A 21,687-nucleotide genomic window follows, 5' to 3' on the forward strand; every position below is an offset into this window, starting at 1 on the left:
AAACAAATAAACGAAAAGAAAACGATAGCAGGTATGTTAGCATAATGCATTGCAGATGAATACAACAAAGCCTTGGGCTTGAATTTCATCATGAACCTACACATTTTCATCACGCTGTTTATTCGACGTGTTCCCCAAAGTCCTGTTCCGGGTTTTGTTTTTATTACGAACTGTACGTGTTTATCATAGAGACAGGAAACGCAACGATGTGTGCAGGAAACGGAGGTTTTAATTGGCGCACAGGCTACAAGGCACGCAGGCTCTAATCGCCGAGCAAGCGAGAGTGTGTGTGCGTGGGTGATGGAAAGACCGAGAGAGAGAGAGTGAAAGGTTGCCACAGCAACCACTGGATCAACAGCAACAGTAGCCCAAGGGCAAGTTTTCGTCTTAGAGCAAAAGAACAAAACTCCCAATCTCCTCCAAAACAACACATGTGCCACTGACACCGGCTCAATCAAAAAAAACAACAAGGCCTTTTTAAAGAAAGCACGACCTTCAGAGAGAAGGGGAAGCAAACAGACAAACGGAAGAAGCACAGCGATTAGCACGACGCATGCTAGTTCCGCCAGTGAGAACGCCTCAGACAGAAAGGAAAGCACGTCAGCATGACAGCGGTAATTAGACTCTATATCACCTTGAGGTATTCGAGTAAAGCGTGCGTACAGTACGAGTCCCGGTATATCAAATCCCTCGATTACGTACGTCTGGATAAGAGTGGAGATAATATGTGTGTTGTTGTTTTTTTTTAAAGTGTTTAAAGATTAACGATTTGTTCGGTGCTTATAAAGGCAGTTCTAAGATGTCGTGTTGTCGAGCCACGCCTTCTGAAGTGACCAGACGTCGGGATGTGGCGGAGGGGGCGTGGCCGAGCCGGCGAGTAACGTGCGATGATTCTCACCTGATTTCTGTGAGGATTCTATAGCATTCTAGATTTGCCCCCTAACCCCACACCCTATTCCACCCCCACCCCCACCCCCCGACCCCACTAGGCCCCGGAATAAACAGAAATTAGCATGAGCCATGTCGTCAGTTCACGGAATGACAAAAGGAGGTATGAATGTCTGTAAACAAGGGGGGGGGAACAAAACAAAAACAAAACATTCCTTTCTCCATGACTGTCATCTCTTTTCAGCTTTTTCAGTTTTTTTCTCCAGACGTTGTTCAGGTTCTGCTCCGTTTTTCACGCTGCTGAAATACTTTGCTGCGTCCAGACTGTACCTGATCAGCTGACGATGCAATGCCTATATAAGGACATACTCAGACCCCGAGTACCTGGATTTTTTTGTGGGGTGCTAATACAGGGCTGGACAAATCCTAATTTCATTAGCTAGCTCCGGTGCGCTTCTCAGTCTGGTGTTTCGGTTCCTCAGAACCCTAACCACCATGCTAGACGTTAATTCCTTCTTCTAGAGAAGCGTCTAATCGTCGGGCTTCGAAAAGGATTTGATGGTTTTCAGTCTCGTTTTCATTTCAGACCCCCTTAAGACTCGGCCTCGACTGGATCTCAGCTAATCCTTGACTTGACGGTGGCGGCTGTGACTACGGTCCCACCAAAACGTCAACCCCCCGAATATTACCTCCAAACGTTTCTTAATGCATTAAACACGGCCACCGATCGTTCCCGTCGTTCTGCTAAGTCCAGAGATGTGTCTCGCTTCGACAGCTTTTTTCCTCTTCTTCTAATGACGGTTCACTTCGTGCGGCTGAACCTCTTTCCTGCAGTCGTGTAGGCGGAGTATGCGATTCCAGACGTCGTCTCATAGTTTTTATCATTCGATCAGTCTAATCTGATCATTATCCTAACACAGCACCGGTGCCAAGAATGTGAAATTGAACCCCAGAGGAAAGTCTGCGTTAGATTCATTAATCTTCTCCTCTGAGATTAATGTGTAATCCCTCAGCCGCTGTTCTCCCGCTAACACGTAGGGGCAGCGCGAGCCGCTCCTCCTCGTCGTCTCGCGCGAATATTCCTCTACGCCTGGTAATTAATCGCCTTTTTTCCTCCCGCCGCTTCACTTCCGACCTGCCTGTACCTCTCGCGTAGCTGCGTACGCATGGTCGCACGCGATCGTTTGTTCGGCGTGAGGCGGAATCTCCTTCAGCGGTATCTAAAAGGCGGATCGATTTATCGTCTTTAATCCGCGCCGTATTATCTTTATTGCGCCGTCAAGGGCTGTGAGATCTGGCCTAATATCCCACCCCGTGCCTTTTCAAGACGCACTATCTATTCCATCTCCGATCTTCGGCTCGGTGCTGCCGGGACGATCCGCTATCTAAGCGCGTTAATATTGACGGACGTTCGGGGTCGGGTTACTTCCAGACATTCCAGCTCGCTTTCCTCAAACCCGTGATAACGTTCTGCTCTCCGGCTTCCATCGGGATCCAGCAGGGGTAAAACCCGAACGCGTGATGTCAGCTCGAGAGGCCGTGATTACCCGGAAATGATTTCTTTTAGCTCAGCAGCGCGTTATATTCGATAGGATACACGCTATACGGCCAAAAGTATGTGGACACCCGATGATCACGGCCGTATGTTGTTCCTCCGGCAAAGTCGGAAGAGCGTCTTTGTGGAATCGGGTTTCCATCCTGAAGTGCGAGCTCCATGAAGACGTGGTTCGAGAAGGTCGGGGTGGAGTGGGTGGAGTGGAGCGGACGCGCCAAGGAGGTTTCGATGTCACCCGTAAACAATGACTCAACACGCATGTTCGTTTCTCTTTACTCATTTTATTACAAACTCTTTTTTTTTTTTGGTTTTTTTTTCTTTTTTTTTTTTTTTTTTCCCAAGAAGGACTTATTACAAGGGGTATATTCTCAACATGCGGAAAACAGAATGAAACATAACACGCGGGAATCAAACGAACGGAGAGGATCGGACGGCCCACTGTTCACGATTAAACGCGGAAAAGACTTTCGGGTGAAGCCCTCGGGAAGTGGGAGCCAGTGAAACGACTACGGTGCAGGCATAGAACGGCCACATTCACACCGACTCGGCCAAAGAATCGACTCAACTCAAGGCAAAGATGCGCACGTCTCAATAAACATTGTTTTTTTTTTTTTTTTTTTTCTTTTTTAAAACGATTTTTTTTTTATATATGCCGTCTGCGTTTTCGTCGCGAGATTTAAAAAGCTTCACTTGCATGTACATAAAACTGTACAAAAAACAGGGCATCACAAGCAGTTTTTAATTCCTATATAAATATAACCAACGATTAAAGATAACGATTGTTTTTTTTTTGTTGTTTTTTTTTTAAACTCTCCTGTAAAATACATACTTTCAAGGCAGCTGTCTTTAGATTCTGGTGAACGGTGAATAGCGATGATGGGGCTGTGCGGTGAGATTCGAGTTTTTCGTTTCGAAACAGAGAGAGAGAGAGAGAGAGAGAGAGAGAGAGAGAGAGAGAGAGAGAGAGAGAGAGGGAAAAGAAGGTTTTTCTCGTCCATCACTAACACCTCAGCGAAGAACAGCAAACGATTTCTACCGATTATCTTTGGAATTCATGCTAAACTGGCCGCAGGCTCGACGGCACGGTGGGGGAGGGGCGACGGGGGAGGGGCGACGGGGGAGGGGCCGAGAGGTCTATGTACAGAACACCTTCTAGAGATGCTAGCCACGAAACAGCACTGCGTTCATCGGGGAAAAAGAAATGAGATTTAAAAACGTTCCTCTTTCACCACGATTGTATCACACCCATGGTTCCTCAGCTACGGACACCGAACAGCAAGACAGCACACGTCTAAACACCAGTTTTGTTTTTTTATTTTTTCCGTTTTTTCATTTTTATTTCGATAAACGACGACGAGTAAAGAGTTTTCACGTTCGGCCGAGAGGAGAGGCGATCTTCCGGATTCGGAAAAGACCGATCGAACCCGCGATTCGAAACGTCTCGGGTCGGCGCGGGAAAAGAGAAGAAAAAAAAAAAACAGCCGGACCTGGAAATTCGGATTTAGTTCGGTGTCGGGAAATCTTAACGGAAAACTCCACCCTGAAACGTGAAACGTGTTTATGTTGGAATGCAGTATATACGTGACGTGTTTAGCGATGCCGGCGCGGATTTGCGGCCGTTCACAGGGTGATGTCACTGTTACCGATAGATAAAATGTCGCGGGTCGGGTTTTGTTGTTAGCTCGTACAGCTAACAACGTTTGTTTTTTTTTCGTAGCGTATCGACGGTAGTTACGGGTGTATCGTTACAAACCCTGGACTCAAAGTCCCAGAATGCAATCATTCTCGGCTGGTCGGCGGTCTATGAGACGACGAGCGCTGAAAGGAGACGACGCGAGGGCTGCACCTACAGTAGACAACAGGTAGTCAAACGGCATTGTGGGAAACACTTGAGTGGGAAACTCATCGGGAATTTCATGGGCATGGATGTTGGGATTTATTCATTATAAAGATTAATATCCGAGTTGTTCAGGGTGGATTTTTCCTTCACGGCGGAGGAAAAGCCGTCTCAGCTTCGTGGGGGTTTTAAACACGCACTCGGATTCGCGGCAGCACAACGGTCTAGCCGGGTCACGTCTGTGTCGGAGAACCTCGCGCTTAGCCGCATCAGAGCTGGGCACACGGAGAAACGAACGAGACGCGCTAATGACGCCGGGTCGTCCCTCTCGACGAGTTTATGTGTGTCTTTTTTTTTTTGTTTGTTTTGATCACAGTCACGAAATGGCTTCAGAAAACAGCGTAATGTGCTTTTATTCCGTTTTAAGGCGCCGTGACGGGTCGCCTTATCGATTCACAGTCATGTCCATATGCTCTGTGTGTTCATTATTCACCGCAGGGTGCCAGAGGGGGCGCCGATGAGGTAGGAGCTGTGAGTTAGTGTGGCGATCGTCTCCCAGCTCGGAGGGTTCACACACACACGCACACACTTAAACACACACGGTCTCTAATTAGATCTATGGCCACTGCACTGCGACTGCTCACTCTCTCTCTCACACACACACACACACACACACACACACTCACTCATGCACCACGGAGGTCACGTCAGCGTCGTGATGTAGATATCGTAACGCACGTATCGTGACGCTCCTGGGCTCGGTGGCGCGGCTCGGCTCGGACCGTTACTCGGTGTCAGACGGGGAGAAAAGTAGCCACACTTGTCGTGTCATTAAAAAGGGGCGGTCCTTCCTGTAACTGCGCTGTCCAGCTGTTTATGCGAATAAGTTACCTTCGGAAATCAGTCCGATTCAGGGAAAGGAACGGCGGGTCAGCGTAAACCGAAAGAGCGATGAAACAGTTTGAGGCTAATTCGCTTTCATTTTTCATGTCATCTCGTCCGTGACCTCCGGGTCACTCCTGACCGGAAACGCGTGCACGGCCGACATGCCCGTGAGGTCAGGCGGGATTTATCGATCGGAAATCGTCGATCGTGATTGTTAGATACGATTTTTTTTTTTTTTTTTTTTTTTTTTTTTTTAAGGCATTGAAAAAACACGTTCGTGAGACCTGAACGGGTTTCAGAACACGAGGCCGTGACGAGGGGAAAAAAAAAACAACGAGAAAACGAATCGGAAACGATACGTCGAGGGGAAAAAAAAATAATACGGATGAAGAACAGACGTGACGGTGAGGCCCTGTGACGGACGGGACGCACGGTCCGTCTCCCGTCCCGTAATCCTGCTCAGACGCCACAGAGCCATCAAGGGAGAAAGAAAGAAAAGTCTCTCCAGCTCGCATCACTTGTAAAAGGAACAGCAGGCTGTGTGTGTTAGAGAAGCGTTACCTGCCTGCTGGGTGGCGTTAAGGGTTCACAGTGCCAAACATGCTCGCTTACACACACACACACACACACACACACACACACGTAAGCTGAAGTGGAGCTGAAGGTGAACCACCAACACCCGCTCCTCAGGCTGATAAAATTCGGAATGTACTTTTTTTTTTTTTTAGTTCTTTTGATCTCAGCTCAAACCCGGTCCTCTTACTCATATATACACATCGTAGAAATGTATTTACATGGCTGTACATGTACTAAGACCATTCCGTCGAGACTCCTGGCCCAGGAAGTGGCGGAGACTCGAAGAAGAAGAAGAAGAAGAAGAAGAAGAAGAAGAAGAAGCCGAGCGAGAGCTTCAGGCTTATGGCACTACAGCACGGGTCACACTGTTCGGTAAACATTCCACAGGCTAGCGAAGCTAAAGTCACTCGGAAAGTCTTCGAGCGCTTTCGTCATGGTTCATGGAGAAGGACAAAGAGGAGGAGGAAGGGAGGTGAGAAAGAAAAAAAAAAACAAACAGGAAAAAAAAAAAACCTCACGGTCATAAATAGATGGATTCGTAGGTGAATAAATAAATAGAAATATAAATAAACGTACAACTCTACCACACTTTTTTTTTTTTTGTTCGTTTTTGTGTTTTTTTTAAAGTTCACTAACAGCCCGAGTGACATTTTCTTTCCGTTCCTCAGCGGAGAGGTCAATCGGCGCTTCGTTCACAGGTATATTTCCCGTTTGGGGGCGTGGTTAGAGGTGGGACTGGTGGGCGGGAACTCAGAGGTGACGCTCAGAGGCACCTCCTCTATCGGGACGTGATCGCTGGGGGCGTGGTCGCTGGGGGCGTAGGCACTGCGCGAGGGCGGGAGGCGGGGCCGGGGCTCGCCGTTGGCCAGTCGTCCCAGGGTCCCTCCTCTCTCCTGGTAAGGCACGAAGGTGGAGAGTTTGGGTAGCGTGCGCGCTTTGCGGGCCGGAGAAGGCTGTCCGGGCATCCAGCAGGCGTCCGAGTGGCCGAGCTCGCTGCACTCCTGGCTGCAGGTCCCCGTCATGGCCACGTCGGGAAGCGACCGAACGTCTATGGAGAAAAGAGAGAGAGAGGGAGAAAAAAAACAAGAACTCGTGAACGGTGTTTCCATCCAAAGCCATGATGGAGAGATTAAACACACTCATCACCTACTCCACAAATCTCCATCATCCTTCTCTCTTTACACCTCACACAAACCTGAACTCCCCGTCATACCCTGACCACCCCCAACACCCTCACCGCCCTGCCCCGCCCACACACACACCCCCGGCTCAGGGTTTCTGAATCGCTGTCATTTCCATTCACACTCACAGATATGCAAATCCACAATTTGCATAAAGCCAAGTGTGTGACGAGAGAGACAGAGAGAGGGTGAGAGAGAGAGACTCCGAGAGAGAGACAGAGAATGAGAGAGAGAATGAGAGAGCGAGAGGGACAGAGAGAATGAGAGTGAGAGAATGAGAGAGAGACAGAGAGTGAGAAAATGAGAGAGAGACACAGAATGAGAGAGTGAGAGTGACTGAGAGAATGAGAGAGAAAGAATGAGAGAGAGAGAGAATGAGAGATACAGAGAGAGAGAGAATGCGAGAGAGAGAATGAGAGAGAGACAGAGAGTGAGAAAATGAGAGAGAGACACAGAATGAGAGAGCGAGAGGGACTGAGAGAATGAGAGAGAAAGAATGAGAGAGAGAGAGAGAATGAGAGAGAATGAGAGATACAGAGAGAGAATGCGAGAGAGAGAATGAGAGACAGAGAGAGAGTATGAGAGAGAGACAGAAGAGAATGAGAGAGAGAGACAAAATGTGAGAGAGACAGAGTGTGAGAGAGACAGAGAGAGAGAATGAGAGAGAGAGAGACAGAATGTGAGAGAATGAGAGAGACAGAGAGAATGAGAGAGAGACTGAGAGAGAGAGAGAATGAGAGAGAGAGAGAGAGAGCATGAGAGAGAGAGAATGAGAGAGACAGAGAGAGAGACAGAGAGAGAGAATGAGAGAGAGAGACAGAATGTGAGAGAATGAGAGAGAGACAGAGAGAGAATGAGAGAGAGAAACAGAATGTGAGAGAGACAGACAGAGAGAATGAGAGAGAGAGAGAATGAGAGCGAGAGAGACAGAATGTGAGAGAATGAGAGAGAGAGAGAGACAGAATGAGAGAGAGAGAAACAGAATGTGAGAGAGACAGAGAGAGAGAATGAGAGAGAGAGAGAGAGAGAGAGAGAATGAGAGAGAGAGAGAGAGAGAGAGAGCTTCACCTGCAGCCACACACAGCGATTAGGGAGCGGTTGCTATGCATCGTGGTGGCGTGGTCGCTATGTGAGGTGTCGTGGTTGCTATGCACTATGGCGGTGTTGCTATGGGGCTCTGGCTGCGGCGGGGTTTTGATCAGCAGGTGACGGAGAGAGCGGGTGATTCCTGTACGCGGGCTGTGAGTGAGATTCGCAATGAACAATGCTGGACACACACACACACACACACACACACACACACACACACACTAAAAAGTCTAACTACCCCAGACATAAGCATACACATATGCACAGAACACACCCACACACACACTTGTACACAATCTCACACACCTACATGCAGAGACTTACAGTCTAATTCACTAATCCAGACACCACACACACACACACACACACACACACACACACACACACACTTAAAGTCTAATACACTAACCCAGACATAAACATACACATATGCACAGAACACACCCACACACCCTTGTACACTGTCTCACACACCTACATGCGGAGACTTCTAATCTAATTCACTAATCCAGACACCACACACACTCACACACACACAAAGAGGTTTATGCTTTAACACACACACACACACACACACACACACACACACACACACACAAAGAGGTTTATGCTTTAATACACACAGACACACACACACTGTGCATGCGAGTACACTCTCCGGTACACACCCACTCCCCGGTACACACCCACTCTCCGGTACACAGCCACGCCCCCCTGTGTGGCCTATAAAGGCATGTGATTGGCCCTGGAGGCAGCCGGGATGTTGGTGTATTGAGTGTCAGGGCTGAAATTAGCGCGGTCCTGATTGCTCTCCATTTCCATCCCACTCTTCCTAATTAATTAAACACAGCCGAGAGCCAGTGACCTCGTTCCAGCGAGCGGAGCTGCGAGCGCACCCATGTACTGTATCTACCGCTGTGTGTGTGTCCTCAAACAATCAAACTCTACTCACACACTCACACACACACACACACAAAGGACTAAAGAGCGTGCTCAAGCATGATGCGCTCCTCAACAACACGTGTTTGGTGTGTGACGTTTGCTTCTTTAGTTTTGCACCAGTTCTGCAACGCCTGCTAATGAAGCTAAAACATTCTGACAGAAAATAACAAATATATATAATATAAATATAAAGAATAAATAAAAAAAAATTCTCTCAGCAGAAAAAAAAAAAAACCTCAATAAAAACTTTCACTCTTGGCCTGAATTCTAAATTCGGAAGTGAAGGCGTCCCGCGAGTGCCTGCCGTCTTTCCCATCATCTTTTAAAACGTCTTCGGCTCGGAGGGACGTCGCCAAATTACTGACGAAAAAACTCCACAACATTTTAATACCCTATTTTTCTTATTTATTTTCTTTAAATACGCCCAATCCTAGGAAACATCCTTGAAGCTTTAATATAGATTTTTAAATTTTTTTTTCTAAACCCAACATTTCTGACCCTTTCACATAAACATTTCAACATTATTGCCAAAAAAAAAAAAAAAAAAAAAAAAAAAAATAAGGGAAATTGTGCCACACGCCCTGAAGGTTGCGTACTATAAAGGTCAGGGTACAGATCTAGCGCCGTTGGTTAGATCCTTGAACGCACACGCCAATGGAACTCATATATCCAGGCTTTCCAAATTCTCATTAAAGAACAAACCGTTGTGCTTTTTAACAAATTTTTATCCGTTTGCGGTTACGTTCCGTGTCGCGGAAAAGTCCGTGAAACAAGTTCGTTTCTGTTCTCACTTTATAGCGGCTACAATCGCCGGCTCATGATCGAAGTGTAATGCGCTTTAATCGGCTCCTGGTCAGATCGTGCGTGTGTGAGTGTGTGTGTGTGTGTGAGTGTGTGTGTGAGTGTGTGTGTGAGTGTGTGTTAGAAATAGGGCGAGATGCAGAAAGTGTGCTAGAGACAGACAGGTTGTAGAGTGTGAGTGTACGAGACAGAGGGAGAGAGAGGGAGTGTCTGTAACTTCAAGTGTGTGTGTGTGTGTGTGAGAGAGAGAGAGTGAGAGAGAGAGAGAGAGAGAGAGAGGAGCTGCCAGAGGCTCTAAGCAGTAGCTAATGGGATTTAGTGAGCAGGTGATTGCATTGGGGAAGACAAAGGAGAAGGACAAGAAGAAGCAGAAGGAGAAGAAATTATTCCATTATCTTGCTACACAACAAAAGCCTGAAAGTGTGCAAGTTGGCAAACATGGTGTGGCATCAACCCAGAGCACTTCATCCCTCCAACACCAATAAGGAAAGAGAAACGGAGAGATAGAGAGAGCGAGAGAGAGACAGAAATTTAATTCTAACCAAAACTTTATTATAAAACATATTTCTCTGCACACAGCCAAAGCATTTCCATTATGATATGGTTAGTGAAGCATAGGGAGGGGAGAAAATGAAAGAACCGAGAGAGAGAGAGAGAGAGAGAGAGAGAGAGAGAGAGATTAAAGTAGGAAGCGTAAGAAAGATAATAAGATAGGGAGACGGAGAAGGAGAACCGAAGAAAGAAGCGAGAAGAAGAACTAAAGAGTGATAGGAAGATGGGGGGGGGGGGGGGGGTGGGGTTGTAAAGACAGAAGGGACAAACAGAACTGGAAGAAAAAAAAAGAAGAAGAGATGAGAAGAAAAGAGAAAGTTTTGGTGAAGGTGAACACGGAGATGAAGGAGGAAGAGCGAGAGAGAGAGAGAGAGAGAGAGAGAGAAGGAGAGAAATACGCAATGAAATAAAGAAAAGAGAGAGAGGAGTGAGAAAGAAATGGAAGCGAGTGATAGAAAGGCAGGAGGGAAGGGGGAGTCGAGGAGGAATGGATAGGCAGAGGAATGGAAGAGGAAATGAATAAAGAAGTGTAAAAGATAGAGATAGAGAGAGAGAGAGAGAGAGACAGCGATAGGAAGACAGAAAGGGAGGAAGCGGGAAAGAAAGGGAAGAGTGATGGAAAGACTGAAGGGTAGAAAAGGAAGAAAAAGAGATGGCGAGCGAAAAGGAGACGAAGAGACAGAGTCGGTGAGAAAGAGAGGAACAGGCAGGGAATAAGAGAGAGAGAGAGAGAGAGAGAGAGAGAGAGAGAGAGAGAGAGAGAGGTGAATATAGAGAACGAGAAAGGGGAAGAGAGTGAGACAGCAGGACAGTGGGGAAGCAGAGAAGGAAAATAAAGAGAGAGGAAGATGAGGTTGAAAATGAGAGTGATGAAGACAAAGGTAGAGTGCACAAGCCACTCTTTACACACACACACACACACACACACACACACACACACACACGTTATGTGCAGCAGGTTTTGCAGTAGGCTTGCGTCAGGCTCGTGTGTTTGTGACAGGTTTGTTCTCCATCTGATCTTCTGCTCAGGGGCACAGGAGGGCCTCTCCGTTTGATTCCACCCCCTCTCTCCCTCTCTCTCTCTCTCTCACTCTCCCTCTCTCTCGCCACCTGCTGAGAGCGAGTGCTCCACCGTGCTCTAATCAACTGGAAGTTACAGCCCAGTTGGAGCCACGGATGGGAAGACATCTGTCTTGATCCGTGGTCATTCACGCTTTTAATCCATCGTGCAAAGCGTTTCCTGAAAGGAAACTAAACGCCTGCTTTATTCCCTCCTCCAAAAACCGCCAGGCTCCCTGCCGCTAGCACTAAAGACAATGCTGTCGGTATCGAGATAATGACACAAGGAAACCATCTTGTAGGAGAAGAATGACACAAGCTGTGTATTTTTTCCCTTTTTTCTTGTTTTCGTGCCATGCTGGTGATGTTATCCTATTCGGGAGTGGAGTCTAACGAGCTGCCACCTCTGAGATCGTCATGTTCTCCGCCACTGCAAAAGAGGGAAAACAGACACGGTGGAACAGAAACGGGTTTGTTGGCCTGCTTTATCTGGAGCCTGGGCGGGTTTTAAGCGCGTGCTGAATATACTCGGCTGGCATTTAAAGCAGACAGGTGATCCCTCTACGGCGGGAAATTATAGGACGGCACGAAATGTGGCGGCCGAGCATGGCACGGGGACGCAAACACCGAGCTCGGTTTTCCTCTACTGATCTACTCCAAAAATAATCGTGTTCTTGCGAGTGAGAATCTGGGACCAATCGAGGTCAGGGCCTGTGGCCACTGCTATAAAGCATCCACAGAAAGGGCGTGGCGCTGTAGCAGCAGGAAAGGGAAGTAGGGCTAGCGATGAAAGCTGATTAGCCGCATGGTGCTGCCAGGTTCTCCTGCGATGCTAAGACTAGCGATCGTTTTCCTCTTGGCTGTCTAACGCTGGTTCTTGGCTAAGGGGAGGTGGCACTGTGTTGGCCTTTATTATGGAGATGGCTGGCAGGTCCACCCCGCTTTGGCACGCTATCAGCTTGCTATTGGACTGTAGGGGAACAATTAAGGGGCTGGCACGCTGCTGGATGGCTATATCATCCGTGCAAAGCATGAACGGTCGTAGCTCATAGCAGTGTTTAAAATATGGATGTGTGTATCAGGCTGCAGCTTGAGTCGCTGGCAGAGAGAGAGAGAGAGAGCGAGTAAGAGAGAGAGAGAGCGAGTCAGATTGCCCTGTTCCTCTGAGCCCGGCGGAAAATAAGGGAAGTGCATGTGCATGTCAGTTCTGAGCGGCCCCAATCTCTCAAGTGGCAGCCATCATGGCAGGGCACCGCAGTACTTAGAGAGTGCTTGACTTGCTGTCTGCCTTTGTTCCTCTGCAGCGAATGAGGAAAGCGCTCTAGGGTGTCTCCGTACCCACACGGCACACGGGAGACCCAACTGGGGCGGAAAGAGATCGGGCCGTGAGCCAGCAGGCTCCCTGAAGTGCCCGGTGTTTTACCTGCTCTTAAAGGCTAAGTGAGGATAACGGTGTGCGTCGTATACAACAAAAACATTGTAGACGTTGAGACGGTGATGCATCATATGTACAATGCTAACACGATGGCATGAAGTCGTAGGTTATCATTTGTCACGTGCTAAGCTTGTTAGCGAGACAGTGACTACCACTAAATCCCACCATTAATGCACTTGATTACCCGATAACTACCTCATCAATCGTTATTTCCAGGCAGGCTAAACACGAGACACAGTGGCGCTGATACTTGCCTGGTGGTCTCGCTAATGAATGAATTCTTTCTAATGATTTCGCCACTCTTGAATAGACTCGTCCTTAACCGCTCGGACTTCAGCAGCCGTGTTCGCCGAAACCGTTACCGCCGGTGACCAAATTTCCAACCCCAAGTTTCCGTCTCCTACAGCATCCACAGCATTACATCGTTAGCACTGTGCTACCGGGCATAGTCAGTGTTTATACATTTTGTACGCAGCCCAGTGTTTCGTCTGAAGGCTCGATGTTTCAGACGTGGAAAGATAAACACTGAATTGACTTTATGATTCCTAGGTTTGTCTAATGAACCCGTTCTCTCGTGCCTCCTGATGCGGGAATCCGCAGCTCAGGGCTACACCTGATGGAGACATTATTCTCCTGGCCTCATTATGGAGTCGTAGTCTCTCCAGCCACTCGCTCACTCTACCCTCTCGCTCTATAAAACGCGAGCTCAGACAAACACAAAGCGGCAGCCGAGGTTCTCCCCTGGTAGCCTAAAAAAAATGCTATATAATACTCGCATTAATCTGCGAACAAACAGCTCTGTTACTTCATAACGGAGAAGATATAGAAAAGTAACCCGAGCCATATTAAGAGTGCAATATACCGGAAAGTCGATGCCACGCGCATCATTGGAGGCCTGTTTAATCCCATCTCGCTGCGCATAATTACAGGAAAATGCATATACATTACTTTAGAAGCTAGCAGTCACACTGGACCGGTGTGATGACATTTCGGAGACGCGGTTCATGATTGACGTCGCTCTGACGGACAAGGAAAGTGTGATTGCGTTTATATTAGAAATGATGACAGCTCGTGCAAATGCTTGGCTCACATTTGCACGGTCTAGTCATTCTCGAGTATCTGGAATGTCTAAACTGTTGGAAGATCGTACGTTTGGAACCAGACGATGAGACGACCATTCGTGAGAATCCAAAGATCATCATTTCCTTGTTTGAGCTGGCTTCCAATCACACGTCTCATTATGTAAAGCGAGCTCCGCTGCCTTGCAACATTACATCGGTGGTTCGTAAGCGGAAACACCCGCTCCGGTCGGTAGCTTTTGAGCCGTTGATGACGGACAAGACGATCGGGTGCGAATCAGAAGAAAATCTTTCCATTTTCATATTTTTTTTCATTTCCATGAACTAAATTTGAAGAATATATTATTCGAAGTGGGTCAGTCCTGTATTTAGATGCTTTCCATTTGGCTACCTCGAATTCTCTACAAAATGCCAAATGAGCCTTGCCTGACAGTCTGATGTAACTTCTGGAAAATGGGATGTTATTTGGAGGACACCGAACATAAGGAGCAAGAAAGCGCTCCAAGTGTATGCTCCTGCTATCTGACATGATGAGGGTTTAATCAGTGTCATCGTATTGCCGGCCTAGCACTGCCTCTAACGTGCTGTAAAGCAGATACGCATCAGATTTTTATCTGCGAAAGGGCCAGGGGAGGAGTGTACGGATCGGCTGTCCCAGCAGGCAGTGGTGCGATTTTTGTCAGCATATCAATAAGGACCGGGTGTGTAATTTTGTTTTTCTATTAAGAATATAAGAAAGGAGGGCACGGAGAAGGGGTGGAATGAAAGCTAGAACTCGCCTGTTGTTCCACGTTCGCATTCCTTCATGTACCCATTAATACGTGTCCAAAATGTATAAAAGGCCCAGAGTTCCTTGATGTTGGAGCGAGTACCAGGATAGACATTGTAATTCTGCTGCCGTCCTTCTAACTCTACGTTAAGGACAATTCCGAACAAAGCAGGAGCACAAACTAAACCCTGACACAATGGAGCTCTAAACAATGATGCCAGATTAGTGGTGGAAACCTGTCTCAAGGCTCTCCTCCCTATTGTTTGACCAAAAATCCCTCGCAGCCCAAATGCCCCACACTGGGGGGTGAAACAGAAAAAGCCAGCTTCTTGTAGGCTCTTGCCCGAGGTGACAGGAGCTCAGGAGAGGCTGGCTCGGGCCGGCACAATCAATTCTACTAACAGGCAGGGGCGCTGATGAGGCCCGGCGCCATCTGTGTGAGCAGAGCCGTGTCCCGCGTCGCCACGCCACGCTGGCACCCGGGCATACACCCAAGCTGGCAGCCGCAAGACAAACAAGCCCCCCCAGACTCGCACTCTGTTCCTCAGTCTGTCTCGCTCTCTTTTTTTCCACGCTGACGCTCCCGCAAAACTACTGCCGAGATAAGGCAGGAACAAAGATTAAACATATAACGGAAACATGTCGGTGCATACAGAAATTCTAAGTGAGAGATGATGAAACGTTCGACGGAGCCGTTACGCCAAAAGGGCCTCGGGCTTCACGGCAACATCGTCGGGAGGCTGAAAGAATCACGTCCGCTCACCTCGCCTCATCTTTATGCAAATGCCGTGGAAAGTCCATTTTATCTCCATCCCTCTCTGTGCTGTCCATATGTAGAGAGGCGCCTTTGCTGGCTTCAAAGAGAAGTCGTGGTGCGGGCAGTGAGCGCACGTGTAAACACGTCCATCTGGGGCTCAACCCTCCCCGCTGCACAGAGTAAACAGGCCGGGGTCATGGACAGCCAACAGAGTAAACTCCGAGTTAAATCCGCCATGGCGACGTAGGTATCTACACAATTCGGTGAAGAGCTCTGGTTCTCGAAGGCCGTTTCAATCCAACTCCTATTTGTTTGACTAGCACTTTTTAACCATGGACGCTGTCACGGAGCGGCTTTACGGAAATTTCTAGAAAGAAGGGGAACGGAAGCTTTACGTCTTCATGCTGTAGGTTGTTTTCTGATATCATGGAAGATCTTCTAGGCTTTCGAAAGCCACCGCCTTACAATCCCTATGGAGGTGTAGAAGGGAGCTGACATCTTGTACAAAGCGACAGTCAGTAATTCGGTACATAAAGCACGACTTGTATGGTCGGTAGACCTGATAAAACGTCGCCTCCATGCTGTGGTCGTTTCTGCTCGGTGGGAGCTGAACAAGCCGAAAAGATTCCCGATCCGGAAATCCGCTCCGGTGAACGTGCAATAAACTTCAAAGAAGCTTCAAACGGGATTCTCTTATTAAGGCTGCGTCTTTTCAGAAAGATCCGATCGTCAACGTCGTCGTGTTTGCTCGTGAATGCTTTATTTGATGTTTTATTTAGCCGCGCTTAACGTTTCTCTTTGTTTCTGCCCCCAATTTCCGATGAGACGAAAGTAGAATGAAAATAGTATTTACAGTATTTAATTGCTTCCGTTATTCTCAGGGTGTTTATAATCCTATTGAAAAAGCGGGAAAAAAAAAAAAAAATCTCATCATGTACACAAGGAGCTCTCCGTTAGCCTTCAGCTGCTATTGAAAAATCAGCCGCTACGAGCATTCGGTGCGACTCCGAAAGGAGTTCTGCGAGCACTGCGTTTCAGCCGACGAACGCACGTGGGAGCAGACAGTCTTTGTAAAACTGTAATGTTCCATAAAAACACGCGTCGTCGCACTTTCATAAATCACAACTAGCAGCTCTAATTACTGTCAAGCAGCCTCTTGTAAGAAAAGAAAAAAAAAGTGACTCATCAGTACAGATACTTCACTCCTTCTTCCTCTCCAGTGCAGAGACGGAAAGACAGAGAGAAGGAAGGAGTGCGTCGGAAGGTAATAAAGCGAAAACGAGCGTTTAAAAAAAAAATAAAATGCGTGTCACTGTGCACTTTGCCGTCACTCAAACGACAGAAGACAGATGTACACCTGGCTCACCCAATCGAACGTGACCAATTAGCTGCCATTAAACCGCTCAACCTGTTATGGTGGCTTTGTTCACGTGCGATAATTGAAACCCTTCGAAAACCGAGTCGACGAACGAACGCGCGCCGTTACTTTTGCCGCTGCTTTTAAGAGAATCGTTCGAAACATTTTCGAAAACCTAGGAACACGTCGGCCATGACGAGTTCTCCGCGCCGTCTTGGTCGTTGTTTTACACTGGCGCCATGAGGTGAACGTTGTGTATAAAAAGCTTCCAGCTGCCAATTATCATGGGCAAGTTCTCATGAGACTGTTGGTCCATTGAAACAGAGCTGCGAGAAATCTAGGGGGATCCGGGGATAAAAGAAATATGCACGGTTCATAAAAGCACTTGATGATATTCCCTTGGCATGACCGATAGATGTCATAGTTCCACAGTTCTCAAATCTGATTGGTCAGAAGGTGTCGATTGAGTTCCTATAACAGCACCTACGACAGTAGCGCATCTCTAAATCACAGGTTTATATGAATGTGCTCGTTCTAATACGTTAGCGTTTCTATAGTAACAGCTCATCCACAGGGACTCGGTGGATGGTGGAGGCTCGACATAACCGATTAAAAAAAATACATGGTGTTATTTAAATATGCCGGAGTTTTCTGTAGGTAGAAATGTTTATTTAACATTTACTGAAGGAAAGAATCTAAAGAGACAGCGAATGTATTTTTTTAAATATATATATATATATATATACTTGTATAAGAGTACACTTGTGCTTGTTTTGAACTTATCCGATTTACTTGAAGCCAGCAAGACACGGCACTCATCAGATTCTGATGTTTATCGTGCTTCTAATCAAATCCAACACGAATCCACACAGCCACAGTCGGCTGTTTGGGAACGAAAGATGATTGGATGAATTGTTATGCTGACAATGGAATCAGACATCGCTGCTAATTAAAACGGAGCTGTGACATTCGTAATTGTCGGCGCAAACACGGCTTTTTCGCGGTGACACGGAAACCGCTAGATTGCATAACTGATTCCTTTTTAATCCTTCTCCGAAATCTGATTTGCTAACTCGAGGCTTGCTTGGGTTAGGAAAATTAAACTTAAACCTCTCGTTTTAGACTTAATATTCGCATGGCGAAAGAGCTCTAGGACGTTTAGCGTGGTGTTAGATTTCATTAGCAAATCATTAAATAGTGATTAAGGAACGATCACGGCCAAGACTGGCGCGGAATAATGTGTCTGCAGCGTTGCGCTGGGGCACGGGCACGGGCAAACGAACGGGAGAGGCGAAGTGAGAGCCTGGCACAGAGGAGGATGAGAAAAAGCTGAGCTAATGCACAAGCCCTAATAGAGACCTGCAGAAATCAATAGTGACAGATTGTGTTACATGAGAATCAAATAGAGTAGTGTGGATATCAGCGAGGCTGCTTTAGACAATGCTTTGGAGGAAACAGCATGGGTGAGGGAGAAAGAGAGAGAGACCGGGGAGGGGTATACTGTATATGAGAGAGAGAGAGAGATAGAAAGAGAGAGAGATTAGTGAGAAATAGAATGAGAAATGTGTTAAACAGCAAAGCAGAAAGACGGAATGAAAGAGTATGAGTGTGAAAAAATGTGAAAGAGGGAGACAGAGAGAGAGAGAGACTGTTAAATAGAATAAAAAAGAGATATTAAGATAAATAGACAGAAGAAAAGAGAGGCAGACAGACAGTAAGGAAACATGGGGTGGGGTTATGAGAGAGAGAGAGAGAGAGAGAGAGAGAGAGAGAGAGAGCGCAAAGGCAAAACAGTGAAATCAAGAAACCGTAACCGAAAGAGGTGGATGAAAGTGAAAAAAAGAAATAGGACATTAATGAAGGACAGAGCACAGAAAGAGCAAGACAGAATCAAAGACAACAAGAGCGAAATGCAAAAGAGAACCGTAAAAGAAATACATGTGAGACAGTAATACACAGAGACAGACTGTAAGATAGAATAAGGAAGAGAAAGAAACGGAAAGATGGACATGCAGACGGAGAGGGAGAGAAGAGAAAGGAAAAATAAACAAGGGAGGGAGGCCTTAGAGAACGAGAAATAGGGAGAGAGAGTAAAATACAGATGTAGAGAAAGAGAAAATAACGTCTAAAAGAATGAGACAATCGGAAATGGAGAGAGAATTGAATCAAAAGGATGTGAAAGTGGAAGAGAGAGAGAGAGAGAGAGAGAGCGAGGGAGAGAGGGAGGGGGTGGAGGTGAGAGGGAGATGAATGTATGAATGCAGAAAAGATTTAACAGGAGAGAGACACGGAGACGTTGAGAAACAGAGAGATTTCCTGTGTGTATGAGATGCCACATCTGCACCCCCTCCACCCGAATCCCCCCCGGCTCACAACAGTACACCATCATACATCAATCTGATCCAGGATCAAAGGGCGATCACACCGCTACTATGGTAACAGCCTGCGAGGCTTATCTGTGATGTGGCGGCTCGGATGTTTCTGCACGCCGGATCGTGTCGCCTGTTTGGATGCACTAACCTCAGCATGGCCGTGGGGTAAACACCGCTGTGGCATGGAGCATAGAGCTTTGACACTATCACTCACTGAGGCTGTGCGCTACAACACACACTGAGGGCACAAGATACAAACTGCACCGAGTGCACAGGCCACAACATCCACTGAAGGCATGAGCTACAAGGTACAACAAAACATAAGCTACGATGTACACCAAAGACATACTGTAAGTGACCAAGTACACAAAGGAGCTGCCACTGTTCGGTCCTTGAGCAAGGCCCTTAACCATCAAATACTCAGTTATATAAATGAGATAATGGAAGTCGCTCTGGATAAGGGCGTCTGCCCTTGGTATAAATACAAACGTAAATGTAAAAGGACATAAGTGACAGAGTACATGAAGGACATCAGTGACCAATAGGACATTAGTGACCAAGTACACCAAGGACATAAGTGACCGAGTACACAAAGGACGTCAGTGACCAGTAGGACATTAGTGACCAAGTACACGAAGGAAATAAGTGACCGAGTACACAAAGCACATAAGTGACCAGTAGGACATTAGTGACCAAGCACACGAAGGAAATAAGTGACCAAGTACACCTAGGACATAAATAACCAAGTACACCATAGGACATAAATGATCAAATACAGCAAGGACAAAAGTGACCAAGTACACCATAGGACATAAGTGACCAAGTACACCATAGGACATAAATGATCAAATACACCAAGGACATAAGTGACCAAGTACACCATAGGACATAAATGATCAAATACACCAAGGACATAAGTGACCAAGTACACCAAGGACATAAATGATCAAGTACAGCAAGGACATAAGTGACCAAGTACACCATAGGACATAAGTGACCAAGTACACCATAGGACATAAGTGACCAAGTACACCATAGGACATAAATGATCAAATACACCAAGGACATAAGTGACCAAGTACACCAAGGACATAAATGATCAAATACACCAAGGACATAAGTGACCGAGTACACCTTGGACATAAGTGACCAAGTACACCATAGGACAGAAGTGACCAAGTACATCAAGGACATAAGTAACCAATTACACCATAGGAGATAGGTGACCAAGTACACCAAGGACATGAGTGACCATGTACATCAAGGACATAAGTGACCAAGTACACCATAGGACATAAGTGACCATGTACACCAAGGACATAAGTAACCAATTACACCATAGGACATAAGTGACCAAGTACACCAAGGACATAAGTGACCAAATACACCAAGGACATGAGTGACCAAGTACACCAAGGACATGAGTGACCATGTACACCAAGGACATAAGTAACCAATTACACCATAGGACATAAGTGACCAAGTACACCAAGGACATAAGTGACCAGGTAAACCAGGTTAGCCTTAGTCTGGTGTAGGCCATTTTGTCTCCTTGGTGAGAAGCTTCTATGCAGGGATCATAAGTGTAACCGCTTCCTCTGCTGCCTCTAGATCAGAGGATTTTCGTTGCAAATATTCTACTTTAAAGGGAGAATTTTTATGTGTTACATGTGGGACCATGTCTTAGAATTATAAAGCAAACTTCATAAAATTGATTTTTGATAAAACTGGTTCTTTTCTGGAAATCCATCACCATGGAATTCTGAGGGACCCTTGAGAATGTCTCACATTAAATCATTCTCAAAGTATAAGAAGGTTAAAGAGACACTTTTGCCCTATTTTTTGCAGTCTTACAGTATGCCATTGGCAGCTTTTTGGTTATGATTCTGTGTAAGTGAGTAGAATGTGGCGAATCGAAATCCCATAATATCAGTGTTGGACTGTTGAACAAGGTCATTAACCTTCAGCTGCTCAGCTCTCTGCTTGGATTGTATTTTTCTGCACTTGTATATCACTGTGGAAAAAACATCCTGCCAAATGAGTATCACAATCTTACTAATTGCCTTCAGAGTCCAAATCAATGGAGAACTATGACCTAAATTATTTTGGCTACTAATGCCACAAAATTTCAGCTTCTTCAAAACTATCTTTGTAAAGCAAAATGTTCCTGTAATTAGCAGATGCCTGTCATGCACCACTATCCCCAAATGAGATTTCAAATGTTGTTTTTTTTTTTGTAGCTGCATGTTTTGTGTTGCCCGATGAATCAATGGAAGCTTGTTACCTTTTTTTTTTTTTTTTTTTTTAAATTTCCATTGATCAAATGTCATTGATTTGTTGTTTCAGGTCTATACGTGACTGTATAATTGCTGACAGCAGGATTAACCAGTTCTTGCTACAGAGAGCTGCTTTCCAGCTGAGTTTAATTTCAACCGTAGTCTTTAATCCAACCAATCGATGTCCTCAGCAGCATATGGATATCAGAGCCAACTGTATCTGATTAGAGTTGGTGCAAAACGGTCGCAGATTTAAAGAAGCCAATATAATCAGTGG

The 21,687-nt window shown here is 46.4% G+C and overlaps 1 protein-coding gene across 1 annotated transcript in view; it reads right to left on the reverse strand.

Annotated features, from left to right (window-relative positions):
* Positions 1 to 3,041: 3,041 nt before the first annotated feature.
* The window catches only part of pcdh1a (protocadherin 1a), a 73,317-nt gene continuing 54,671 nt past the window's right edge, over positions 3,042 to 21,687 (reverse strand). Inside the window, exon 5 of the mRNA XM_017488294.3 lies at positions 3,042 to 6,789. Within this exon, the coding sequence (XP_017343783.1) occupies positions 6,434 to 6,789 (356 nt within the window). The 3' untranslated portion in view covers positions 3,042 to 6,433. The remainder of the gene's footprint in view (positions 6,790 to 21,687) is intronic.

Source organism: Ictalurus punctatus, chromosome 16 (genome assembly GCF_001660625.3).
Source record: "Ictalurus punctatus breed USDA103 chromosome 16, Coco_2.0, whole genome shotgun sequence".
NCBI lineage: Eukaryota > Metazoa > Chordata > Actinopteri > Siluriformes > Ictaluridae > Ictalurus > Ictalurus punctatus.